This window comes from Corapipo altera, unplaced genomic scaffold (genome assembly GCF_003945725.1).
Source record: "Corapipo altera isolate COAL_440 unplaced genomic scaffold, ASM394572v1 180, whole genome shotgun sequence".
In the NCBI taxonomy this organism is placed as follows: domain Eukaryota; kingdom Metazoa; phylum Chordata; class Aves; order Passeriformes; family Pipridae; genus Corapipo; species Corapipo altera.
In genome coordinates, this window is record NW_020884915.1 from 2,509,264 (window position 1) to 2,521,909 (window position 12,646).

General features: G+C 41.6%; 1 protein-coding gene across 2 annotated transcripts in view; it reads right to left on the reverse strand.

Moving 5' to 3' along the window:
* DOCK1 (dedicator of cytokinesis 1) overlaps positions 1–12,646 on the reverse strand; it is a 280,476-nt gene that overhangs the window by 66,983 nt on the left and 200,847 nt on the right. For both annotated transcript variants that reach the window (XM_027655183.1, XM_027655182.1), the window contains exons 31-33: positions 12,265–12,365; positions 8,996–9,054; positions 2,969–3,117 (exon numbers count right to left, since the gene is read on the reverse strand). In XM_027655183.1, the coding sequence (XP_027510984.1) occupies positions 2,969–3,117; positions 8,996–9,054; positions 12,265–12,365 (309 nt within the window). The remainder of the gene's footprint in view (positions 1–2,968; positions 3,118–8,995; positions 9,055–12,264; positions 12,366–12,646) is intronic.

Consider the following 12,646-nt stretch of genomic DNA (forward strand, 5'->3'; position numbering starts at 1 on the left):
AAGTCTGCAAAAAATTGAAATTCCTCCCCCACAAATCATGAGGTTTCTACATCTGCTGGAGAAGTGGAGCCAATCTAAACCCTTGTTGATGTGACTAATAAGGTTAGATAATTGGATTTCTGGCAGATTAGTTTAACAGCAGCCAACCATTGCATTTGGAAGTTCTCTTTGGACAAGGATAATTGGTACTTGCACATAAAGGATATAATGCAGCACATTACACCGACCCATTAAACATGAAAGCTTGCCTAGGTACTGGTAATAGTTTAAAAAAATTATTTTATATCTATTTCTATCACTTAAATATAAAAGAGACAGAAAAATGAGATGGGAATCTACGGACCCCCTTTAGTTCCTGAGGAAACCATGGAGCAATTCCCTCATGGAAGCTTTTTCCAGGTATGCAAAGGACAAAAAGGTGACTGGGAAAAGGGAGGTGTTTACCAAGGATAAATCACATCTGACTGTCCTCTGTGAGAAATCTGCTCATGGATGAAGAGCTGTGGTTGTCTCAGCCCCAACAATGTGACAAGTCTCCCACTTGTTGACATGTCTGGACAGAGAAACTGGGAGATGGATGGAGGAAGGGGTTGCACTGCTGATCTCCAAGGGTGGTGACTCAATGACTCTGGAAGTCTGAGAGAGAACCAAGAAGAAATTGTGTAAAATTTAAGGAAGAGGAAGTCCTGAATCTGGGATGGCAGAGCTGCAAGCAGCAGGACAAGGATGTGGTGGACAGCAAGCTGACCACGAGCAAGCAGTGTGCCCCTTCAAAGGGGACAAAATGTGTCCTTGATTGCACCAACAAGGGTATGGCCAGAGGACCAACAGGTTTATCTGAACCATGGCTGGAATGCTGTATCCAGCTGCAGCTCCCCAGCTCAAAGGAGACTGATCAATTGGAGATGGTCTAATGGAGGTTCACCAAGATGGGCAGTGCTGGGGAACCTGGTCTGAAGAACAGTTGGAGGAATTGGGTCTGTTCAGCCTAGAGAAAATCAAACCCAAGCCTTCTAACACCTGACAGGTGCTTAGAGAGGAGGTGGAGTTGCTCTGCTTACAACGTGCACAGAGGCAAGACAAACAGCAACAGGCATAAGCTGGTCCAGGGAAATTTCATACACATATAAAAAGAAAAGTCTTCATCATAGAATCCTGGAATGGTTTGGGTTGGAAGGGACCTTAAAGACCACTTCATTCCAACTTCCTGCCATGGGGAGAGAAACCTTCCATTAGACCAGGAGTAAACCCTGGAATAGGTCACCCAAAGAAGTGCTCAAACAACCCTCACTGCAGATATTCAATACTGAGCTTCAGAGGGCCCCAGATAACCCAAGAGAAGGCCCAGTTTGGACCAGGTTACTGTCAGAGGTCCCATTCAACCTGGACTTTTCTGCAACTCTCTGCTTTTTACAAGCCTGTGATCTTCATTCCACAAAGGCCAATCTGAGATACTCAGCAAACTCTATCACTCCATTATCTGCAAAACCATAAATGGACAGATTGATTACTCCTTGTTAGAGGGAAATGTTCACTCCAAGCCCAGTGAAAAGAGGTTTATTACCTCTGCACTTGTCATATCAATGCTGCCTCCATAAAGAAAAAGGCTGCACTGCCACAGGAAATATGGTGTTGAGTACCTACAACCCAAGACATCTCTGCCTTTAACATGAGGCATTTTTCTTCTCAAAAGGTAAAACAAAAAATTGGGTGAAATATTTAAGACATTCATTCATTAAAATCACCCAACTATTCCACACAAAGCTGGTTTCCTTCTGTCAGGAAAACACAGGGCCATAAATTTAGCTATAAAGTCACCCTCGGATTTTTCATGATCTATACAATTGTACAAATAAAAAATGACAAGCAACAAAAGAGAGCATCTGACAGGAAACTGGTTAAATGGCATCCCAGCGAGCATTTCAATCTTCACAGTATTACTGGTGTCAAACATAAGAAAGAATGATTATGCAGTAATTGGATGAAGCCAAAATACAGTTCACAACCTTTGCACACACCATCCAGCACAAAACAAATCAAAGCAATAAAGCTGATGCCATTTCCCTTGCTAAAGTCTCCCCACACAGATATTCATTTACTCTGCCTACAGATTTATTAAGAGTTGGTTCACCAAAAAAAACCCCACAAAAGTATGGAAAAGGATAAAGTTTTTCATCCAACAAAGAAAACCGCCAATATAAAGGGGGAAAAAGCAAACAATACATGCCAAACTTTATTGCAAAATTCACAAGGTCATATCCTGAACTGACAGAGATTTCAGTGTGAAGGAGCTCCATTGGCTTATTTCATAACCCTACCTGGCCTAACTAGTCTTAAACTCAATCCATAAGCTAAGTTTCAAGGGAAAGAAGGTCAAATGAATGATGTGAGGAAACTTTCTTTCCCCCCACTTGTCTTTCAGAAGTCAATGCTATCAGGATAAGAAGGTGTGTGAGTATTCAAGGACTTCTCTCAGCACGTTAAAATAAAAATGCTACTTCAATATTTTCGTTTTTGCAGTGCCTGTGTAGCATGAAGAAGCACTGACACTGACTGGATAGCATTTTTCCTCTTCAAAATCCATAAAATGGTAAGGAACATCAAAATTACAAGATCCTAGGGGTAATAAATCCTTAGAGGGTATAGTTTCTGTTGCCACATTATGAGCCTCCCCTTATGTCCAATTTCACTGAGCACCAAACTCCTTTTTGTGAGTCACAGTGACAATTTAAGACACCTGTCTTTGCTCTTGGACCATAACGAAAGGTTTCATTTACCACATGCAAATTTCTCCTTCAATAACAATTTAAAACCAGCAGCTGAAAACTCTACAGCCCCTCAAGAGTTCTGGAAAATAAGCAAATCCATAATTACATTATTTCTTCCAGAACAAAAATCTTCGTGTTTTGTCAAAGAGCAGCTAAACCTTTCTCACAAACTTCAAACGTCTGGAGCTATCTCTCCTTACCCTCTGGAAGCATCTGGTGGAATGGAATTCACACTGCATCATGTCAAAGAAGATTGGGATCGTGGCTTTCCGCAGTTCGGTTTCCGGTATGAGCGTCATTTCCAGGATAGGTCCCACCATTTCCGGGATGAACTTGATTTTATGCTGACCTTTAAGAGAAAAGATGCATTTCAGAGTTAACAAACAGCCACTCATGTTGGTAGAAGATACAAAAGCTGTAGCAATAAATCCTCATGGAGTAAAACAATGTATTTTTTAATATCTGGTTCTACTGAAACACTTCTTTTCTTCTTTTTCTTTTCTTCTTACTTTCTTCTTTTCTTCTTTTTTTCTTCTTATTTTCTTTTCTTTCCTTCTTTTTTTTTCTCTTCTTCTTTTCTTTCCTTCTTTTCTGCTTCTTTTCTCCTCTTTTCTTCTTCTCCTCCTTCTTCATCATTATTCATTTTTACTCTTACTATTAATATTATTACTCCTATTATTTTTTATGGCACAGGAGGAGAGGTATGTGATGTGTATAAACCCAAATTAACAAGAGTTGCCAAATCACTTGTCAATCTGGGACTTATCACTTTTTCCACTGAGAATTTTCACACTATTAAATTTCCAGGGTTTATTTTAAAACACAACTTATAGCTGCCAGGGAAGAAGGCTAAAAGGCACATCACTTGTATTAACTTATTTAGACTTCTGTGTCTTCCAGAGTGTACAAAATGTTCTCTGTGTCAGTCTATCAAAGTGTCACCATGAGTGCAGACTTACAGGGCCTGGAGACATGAAACTCCAGCTCACCCAGCTGACAATATGCCTCCTTTCCTCAGGGGCTGAGCTCACTGGCAAACTTGATTTCACATTTCTCTTCCCCAGAGAAAGCTGCTCCTCCTCCAGCCCTCCCTGCTACACTCTCCACACATGCAAGAGATATTAGAGCTTAACAGGAACGTGGCACCTAATAAATATTGGACTAGGAGAAAATAGTACTGTTAATATTCTGAGCTAAATGAATGCAGTGCTGCAAATTAGCTGTTAAATGACCCCATGGAAAAATCATAGAACCATGTAATAGCTTGAGTGGAAGGGACCTTCAAGATCATCCCTATCCATGCCATGGGTATGGACACCTTCCACTAGACCAGGCTGCTCCAACCTGGCCTTGAACACTTCCAGGGATGGGGCAGCCACAGCTTCTGTGGATCTGTGCTGGTGTTTTCCCACTCCCATTGTATGATGACACTGTCACAGAGCTCCAGGCAGAGCACTCCTTGGCAGAAGTTTAGAAAATACAAATAAATTCCTCTCTCAGCAGCAGGATTCATTTGAACCTCAGGACACAACAGGAGCCCTTTCTCACCAACGCCGTGTTATGAGTGTCCCCCGTCAGGCTCACACACTGCTCATGAGTCCACTGCTGTGCTTCACACCAGACTTCTTTGGATTTCAGCTAATTTAAGGAGCCCTCAGCTTCCTCAGACTCTTGCTTCCCTTTGCATTTACCAGTGGTACAGGACAGAAACAGACTGTAACCCATTTATATTCCACTGCACTACAGCACTGTGACAGTAACCAGTGAAGTCTTTAATTAGTAGTTTCACTTTGGACCAGAACGAACATACATCTCAACAAATGTAATCAAGAAGAAATCCTTTACTAACAAAACACACTACTTTTTTTTTTCAGCAGATGCAATTTAAATTACTTGATTTGGCAAACTTTACGATCCTATTATCATTAGCAATTCTATCAGGGCAAATTAATACTCAGCTAAAACTGTGACTTTGGGTGCTGCTGCAGAGCTGGTTGTTGGTGAGGAATATCAAGTGAGAGGAGCAAAGCTTTCCTCGGTTCCTCCTACAAGTATTATTACATTTGGCCTCTCAGGTGACAGATTTCTTGTATTATGCCTGAAGACTGTCAGAGCCAATATGTCAGAACACAAATAATGGTAAGAAGTTATTTGTTGTGCACGGATTCAGTGTCAGGACGTTCTCCCTGTGCCACGGTGGGTTTTTCCATGGCTTGGAGCACAGGGATTCCCTCAGAAAAGTAACAAACAGCTTTTAAACTGCAGACATGAGGAACTGAAAATCCATGAAGAATTGACATGTTTGATCCTGTTTACTATTCTCCAGGGGAAGTCCATGAACTGGGAGCCCTGGTGACACCCACCTGATGCTACACCACACGTTGGTGATGCGACAACACACACACACACACACACACGTGTTTGCTATGATGACATGATCCTGTGTGATGTTGTGCTACAACAGAAAGTATGGGAGCAAAGAAGGAAAGGCAATGACCCTCCTCTAGCCCTCTGGAGCCTCCACTGCTCTGCCTGCACCGGCAGCACTTCCCGATAAACAACCCAACAATGAATTCCCCATTTTTTTCCCTGGGGGAGTGTGGGAACTCCACAGAGACTCAAAATGGGACAAGGCTGGAAGAAAATTGAGGATTCTCTTCTGAAAGCCAAACTGTGCAGCTGCTTTAAGAACCACATGTAAAAAAAAGGCATCCTTTGAACGTGCAAAGACTTCCCCCTGCAGCGTGTCCTGCCTTGTCTGTGCTCACACAGCAGGAACAGAGCTCACCACACCAACCAACCCAGTGCTCTCTTTTTGGGTAACATGTGATTCTCATCTCCCACGTTCTTCCAATTCAAACTGGGGCCACAAAATCCCCTGACTAAGTTGTTAGCAGGCTCACCTCTGCCTTGGGTTGTTCAGAACATGCATGATTAACCCAGAGAGTGTTATCTGCAGTGACTCCTATTTATGCAATGCCCAAAGTTCAGGGCTATTTTTAAGCCCAGCCTTCCCTCCACCGACATCAACGTCTCTGTCAAGACACCTTTGGTGACGTCAAGCACTCGGAGGGATGGGCTGGATGCTGGGAGCTCACTGGAGGACACCACCAGCAACCAATTCACCTTCAGGAACTTCACTTTTCCACCTGCCTCCAGCTGGTTCAGACGTCAACAACAGAAGTGCTGCCTTTCCCTGACCAACTCTTCCACAAGGATATGATTTTAAATGGCATTACAATTTCTTTACCACAGAGCTGTTGAAAACACTGCCCCTGCAAACCTGGACACGTGACCTCATGTCAAACTGCTGGGCTGTAGTTGCTAAAATTGCATCAGGTAATGCTTTTAAATGTGTGGGGTTTGAGCTCCTACATTTCCAAGACAAAGGCCGTGGCTTGTTTTAAGCATCTCTGGCACTTAATGTCTCACCAAGGTTTAAGCAGTTCTGCTTTCAACAAAACAGTGGCTCAAAATAACACGTTATTTTAAAGTTCAGGTTGTGATATGGAAGGAAAAAAGCCTATAAAGTGCTGCTCTGCACTATAAATGCTCTTCTCTTTTTTTCTTCTATTTATAAAGAGAGGAAGGTGTGGCCATTGCCACCCCCACTGCAGCAGAAATGTGGAGGCAAGGAAAAACTTTTAGAATTTGTATTTTACTCTTTAATTTCAGAAAATAAATTATACTTTTAAATGTGTATTATAGCTGGAGGACTAACTTGTTCCCAACTGGGGAGTTTTAACTCAGCAGGCATCATGTGTTAATCATGGCATTTAGGGACAAAACCTGATGAGACACAACAATAATTTCTGAGGCTTATCCATACCTGTTAATCCATAAATCAAAAGTCAGGCTGGTTTGGTTTCATCGTATCTTATGCGCAGTGGCACAGTCATAAAAATTCTGTGCTCAAGTACATTCCAGAATTCCAGCTTTTCACTTCTGATTTAGTTTCTGAACATACACATGACTAATTTGACTAATGCAGTGCAACTTATAAGATAAGAGTGTCAGGCACCCTCCAATCGATTCCCCTGCAGAGGGAAGTGGGAATTTTTTCTTAATTGATGCTGTGACATAGATGAGATTGGTGAAGAGCCATAGATGAGATTGGTGAAGTTAAACATGATCTGCATGGACAATCTGTGAGAAAGATGAGGAAAGGCAAGAAGAAGCACAAAGGCTGCCTTGGATTAGGGTCCTGCATCCCATTTACCTTCCTCTCCCAGATTTTGTTGGGAAGAGCAGCAATTTACTGACTCTCTCATGATGTGAGATTTCAGCATTGATGATCCCAGGTCTTAAGAGAAGCACCAATATCAAAGCTAGAGGAGGTCACAGAGGCATCTACCTGGATAATCTCCATTTATAAAAAATCCATTGAAAATAAAAGGCTTTCACGACAGCACAGAAAGAAATATTGGAGAAAACACCACCCCTTGTGCCAGTCAATTCCCAAAACTCCAGGGGAAATTATTACCCTTGTTAATGGTGAAGAAGTGATCCCTGGAGTGACTAAATAACCTGTCTAAGAGCAGGCAGTGTAAAAGGCACAATGCACTCCACACACCCAGCCTGGATAGAACAACCTCAGATAAGAACAGCCGATGGAAAACTCCCCATCAAAATTCCTACTTTCAGTCCAGTAAAGTCTGGGAAAAGTTTAAGAATCTAAAGAGGCAAAAGAAATTAGTCAGGACAAAGGATGGCTGAGGGAACTGGGGAGGCTCAGCCTGGAGAAAAGGAGGCTCAGGGGGGACTTTCTGGCTCTGCAACTCCCTGACAGGAGAGGGGGAGCTGGGGGGAGAAGTTGGTCTCTGCTCCCAGGGAACAAGGGACAGGAGGAGAGGAAATGGCCTCAAGTTGTGCCAGGGTTGTCCAGCCCAGGGCAGTGGTGGAGTCCCCATCCCAGGAGGGATTTCAAAGCCTTGTAGATGTGGCACTCGGGGACAGGGGTTAGTGGTGGCCTTGGCAGTGCTGGGGGATGGTTGGACTCGATGGTCTTTTCCAACCTTAACAATTCCATGATTCTATGAATACAGGACTGTGGGCCTGGAACAGAGAAAGGTTTGGCTAATTACTAGCAAAGAGACTGCCAGGATCCTGTGCTGGATATGCAGCATCAGGCACGACACTGATTTTATTACCTGTCTGTCAAGTCCCATATCAGTTGTGCACTAAGCTTTAATCTCTTCTCCAGACACTTAATTCACGAAAGGTGCTTCTAATAAAAAGTGAACTCAGCTGCTCTCAGAAGCCTTTTCTCATCATTCCAGCAGACAGGATGCAAATTCTGTGATATCAAATACTTATGAACCCTTGGCACTCCCTTCTTTTAGAGATGCTGGGTTTTTTCAACTCTCAGCAACAACAGCTCAGCCAGAGATAGAAGTGAAGTGGCAAATGCATTTATTTCTGATAATTTAAGGAAGTTTTGATAAAACTCAGAAGAGCTGAAGTGTCTGTGCTGCTAAGCTCAGGAAAATGAAATCTGGCAGATGAGTACACTCAGGTCACAGTAAATACTCAGTTTCTCAGGAAATTCAATCCCATATAGTTAAATTATACCCACAGAGCAGCCCAGGCTGGAGAAAGGCAGAGATGCCGAATTTACCTACGAACTCCAGAGAGGTCCAAGCTCCCATTCTTCCCTGAGTCACTCTGATGTAGCCAAACAAGACTGTAAATCAGACTTTAGGCTGAATTTCCAGGCTAAGTTACTGATAACCCTTGGACACATTTTGCTACACTCCCACCTACTACATCCACAAGCAAGTGTGTATTTATGTGTAGACATATATACGTATATGGATATTTTTAAGGGCAGAAAAAAACCATTCAAGAGGTATCACCATAATATTTCTTTTTGTATTTAGCAAGAGGTTGAATACCATGAAAAAAACAGAATATACATAAATAGTAACAACGTTAAATGGTGAATTAAATATGCAGATTTATTTCTTAAATCACCTGCTTTTTAAAAGCCTCCTGGAAGTCTATCATTATTTCAAGAGAAACCAAGTTAATTTCATAGAATGGTTTGGGTTGGAAGGGACAGTAAATATCATCTCATTGCAATGCCCTGCTATGGGCAGGGACACCTTCCACTAGACCAGGCTGCTCCAAGCCCCATCCAACCTGGCCTTGAATGTTTCCAGGAATAGTCCTTGGTTTATAAGAACACCGAGGGAAAGCAATATGTTACAGGTGCTCAGGCTACTTACCCAGATTATACCACATGTCCCTGATTTCAAACCCAATCTGCCTTCTCATATCACCATACCTTAAAGAGGAAAACAAGAGCACCATTAAAATAAAATAAATCTAATACTTTTAGGCAGATAAATCCAATTTCAAAATCTGATCAGCATTCAGAAATATGGAAAATTACAGAAGAGGTTCTCAAATTGAACCCACACTCCTGAGATTACCTGGCCACCTGTAAACATCAAACTTTGGAGAACCCCTTGGAAAAGGGAAGAGACAGAGGCTGGAAGCCTTGGTGACCCATCAGCACCTTCTGTTCCTCAAACTGGGTTTCCTGCTCTCCTTAAAAGACCCTAAAATCCCATTTCTGTAGCAATAGTTCTCAAGGGGAGAACATTCACCTGTGCAAAACCTCTCTCTGAACTATTTTCACACTACCTGTCCTTCCCTGGGGACACAGGGATGCTCACAGAGATTAACTGTAATCATTTACATTGGATATTAGGGAAAATTTCTTCCTGGAAAGGGTTGTCCAGCCCTGGCATAGCTGTCCAGGGGAGGGATGGAGTCCCTATCCCTGAGGGGTTTAAAAGCCATGTGGATGTGGCACCTGGGGATGCGGGTTAGTGGTGGCCTTGGCAGTGCTGGGGAATGATCTTGGACTCACCAATTCCATGATTCCATGGTCCCAGGCAGAGCCCACCCACCAGCATTCCTGCTAACCCTGCTCCAAAGCTGGTGCCACCAACACCTCACATCTCCAGTCAGGGATATTTTTATATTCCACTCCCTCTCCACATTAATACCAGGACAGCTCAAGGAATGAAAAACATCCCATTGCCTTCAGTAATGAACCAGAATGAGCTCCAAGAACGTATTTGCTACACGGAATATTTGTAAGTTAAAGATCATTACTTAAATAACAAGATGAGAAGAACTGTAATATCTGGCAACTTGTAGGATTTCTGTGGGATAACAGTGAGACACCCTGTCATTAATGTGGATTAAAGAGAATCTTCTGCATCATTAAGAATCTGTTATTATCTAATGCTTAAATGCAATGTTTAGCAAAACATACAAATTACAATAATTAATTTTTAATTATTAAATATTTGGCATATTAATTGAAATATATACTTAAAAAGATGGGTGAGCGTGATATTGAATTAACTGATTAATTCTACCCCTTTTGGCACAGAACTGGTAGTGGCTTCACACAGCAATGAAAGTCAGTGCCTCCAGACCACACATTTATTGCATCTTGAAGTCTTGATTCCCGTCTCCAAAACATGATTACACTGAAAATAACACTTTGTAAATTCATTATAAACAAAGATTTACAATTTAGCAAACTTCATTAAGTAACCACTTCAAACAACTTAATCTATTTACTTCTATCAGCAGTGAGAAATGTCTGTTGATTTCTTGAATTTCTTCAACAAGAAATACTGCTCTGCTTAATAGAAAAATCACTCAAAGGAGATTTCTGCTTAACATTCCCATTCTGACAAAGAGGGATTATCAGTCCACAAACACATTTGACAGGAATTTCCAGCCCAGTTACAGCTCAGCTGTTGGGTCTTTGTTCAGGTCAGCTCTGAACTGAAATCCTCATGTAGGTGCACACCAGTGTTGGGTGGAGGGGGTGAGGAGATTCTAAATAAAATTAAATTAAATTAAAATAAATTTACCTGGCTCTACAACACCATCTCAATTTCTTTCTGCAAACGTGTAACTCTAAAGTTATTTATGATACTTACAGCTCAAGCCCAAAAACCTGAGCTCTGTTTGACACCACTTTTTCACTGAACTTGTAAATATTCCTGTTTCATCAAGGAAGGCCCAAGAGTCATAGAAGGTGTACCAGAAGATAAAGAGCTTAAAAATTCTCTTTCAAGGCTCAGGTAAAGCACAGTTTCCAAAGGAAGCACCTCAGAACTCATGATGGAGTGGTTGAGTTTACAGGGCAAAACTTAGCTGCCAAAAAAAAGGGGTGGGATGTGGAGCCTTCCCTGAATTTTCTGGTCAAAGCCTTTCACACAGTGAAAGCAAAAAGCCTTTAAATTCAAGTCACTGTAGCAGTGATGAACTGTCCCTATTGTCACCGTGATTTTTCTTATCATAATAATATACAGAAAGGCTGGAATTTAGAAGGTGCAGTGACAAAAATGCATCTTCTCTCTCTCTCTAGATATCTAATATAAATGTACACACAAGGAGCCTGAGCTGCACTTGCTCAGGGAATCAGAGCTTTGAAATTCCCCATTTTTGTGCTGTACCTGTGACCCGACTATGGGAACACTCTGCTTTTACAGCTGCTCTTTCCAAATATTATGACACAGAAAAACAATCCACACATTTGTCTGAAATCACATAAGTGGTTTTTCTCTGTTTGGTGTTTAGTTAAGGAATGATAAGGTCACTACTATGGAACCCCAAAGAAAGTCAGGGGGAAATACTGATAGGACAGAGGGAAACAGCCTCAAGTTGTGCCAGGTAAGGTTTAGGTTGGATATTAGGGAAAATTTCTTCACTCAAAGGGTGGTCAGGCACTGGGACAGGCTGCCTTGGGAAGTGGTGGAGTCCCCGTCCCTGGAGGGATTTAAAATCCATGTGGATGTGGCACTTGGGGACATGGGTGAGTGGTGGCCTTGGTTAATGGCTCGACTTGATCTTAGACATCTTTTCCACCCTTAATCATTCTCTGATTGAATAAAATATCCATGCTCCAGCCTGATTTTCAGGTTGTTTTTTTTCCCTTTGACAGCTTTCCTTTGCTGTGGGATTCTGAATAGCAATGGGGTAGTTCAGGCTCCCTGTGTGGAGCCAGGCAATGTAATCCCTTTTAACCAGGGAAGCAGACAAGACTGCAGTTATCCAAAGCCATTCTTCAGGGATATCACACTGAAACTGGCTGTAGTTACAAAAATTCCCTTGAAAAGGCCGTCAGGGATTAAGCAATAAAGAGCCCACGTAAAATGAGATTAGAATAAGGACGAAGCTAAAGTGATTTAAAAATGCAGTTTTGTAATATGTTAATACTTCTGGAAAGTCTTGACTTTATGAACATCCTGCAGCATAAAATACTGTCTTCATCAGTAATGAATCATGTAATTTAGATCTTGATTTGAGGGTAGAAACACATGCAATACTTGATTCATGTTTTTAAAACCAACCTTTCATTACACCATGATTGCATCTCAATTTGAATAGATTTAGCTAAGAAATTAGACTAAAATTATATCAATAGTTCTTGCCCCTGATTTAGATAACGAACAGGACTTACTTGTTAAGGATTTTTGCTCTTTTAGCACTTGAAAAATTCTCCAGTTGTAAAGATTCTTGTGTGAGAAAAGCCACAGCCAGGTGGAAGTAGTTGTTCCAAAGCTGAAAGCCCCCAAAATGACAAGAACAGGTATCATTAATTCTCTGAAATGTTTTGCTGCACACCTACAAAACAACTTAAAAGTCTCTAAATTATGCACATAAATATTTAAAGGAGAAAATAACAGACACCACAGAGATGGTGCTTCTTGATAAATTCTTAACACATCTCCTCGTTGTCTTTGTGTTTCGATGAAATATCTCCCACCTGCAAATCCTAATTCATTGTGTTTTGATGAGTCAAGTAAAATTCCAGCCCAAACCATGCTGTGATTCTGGGATCA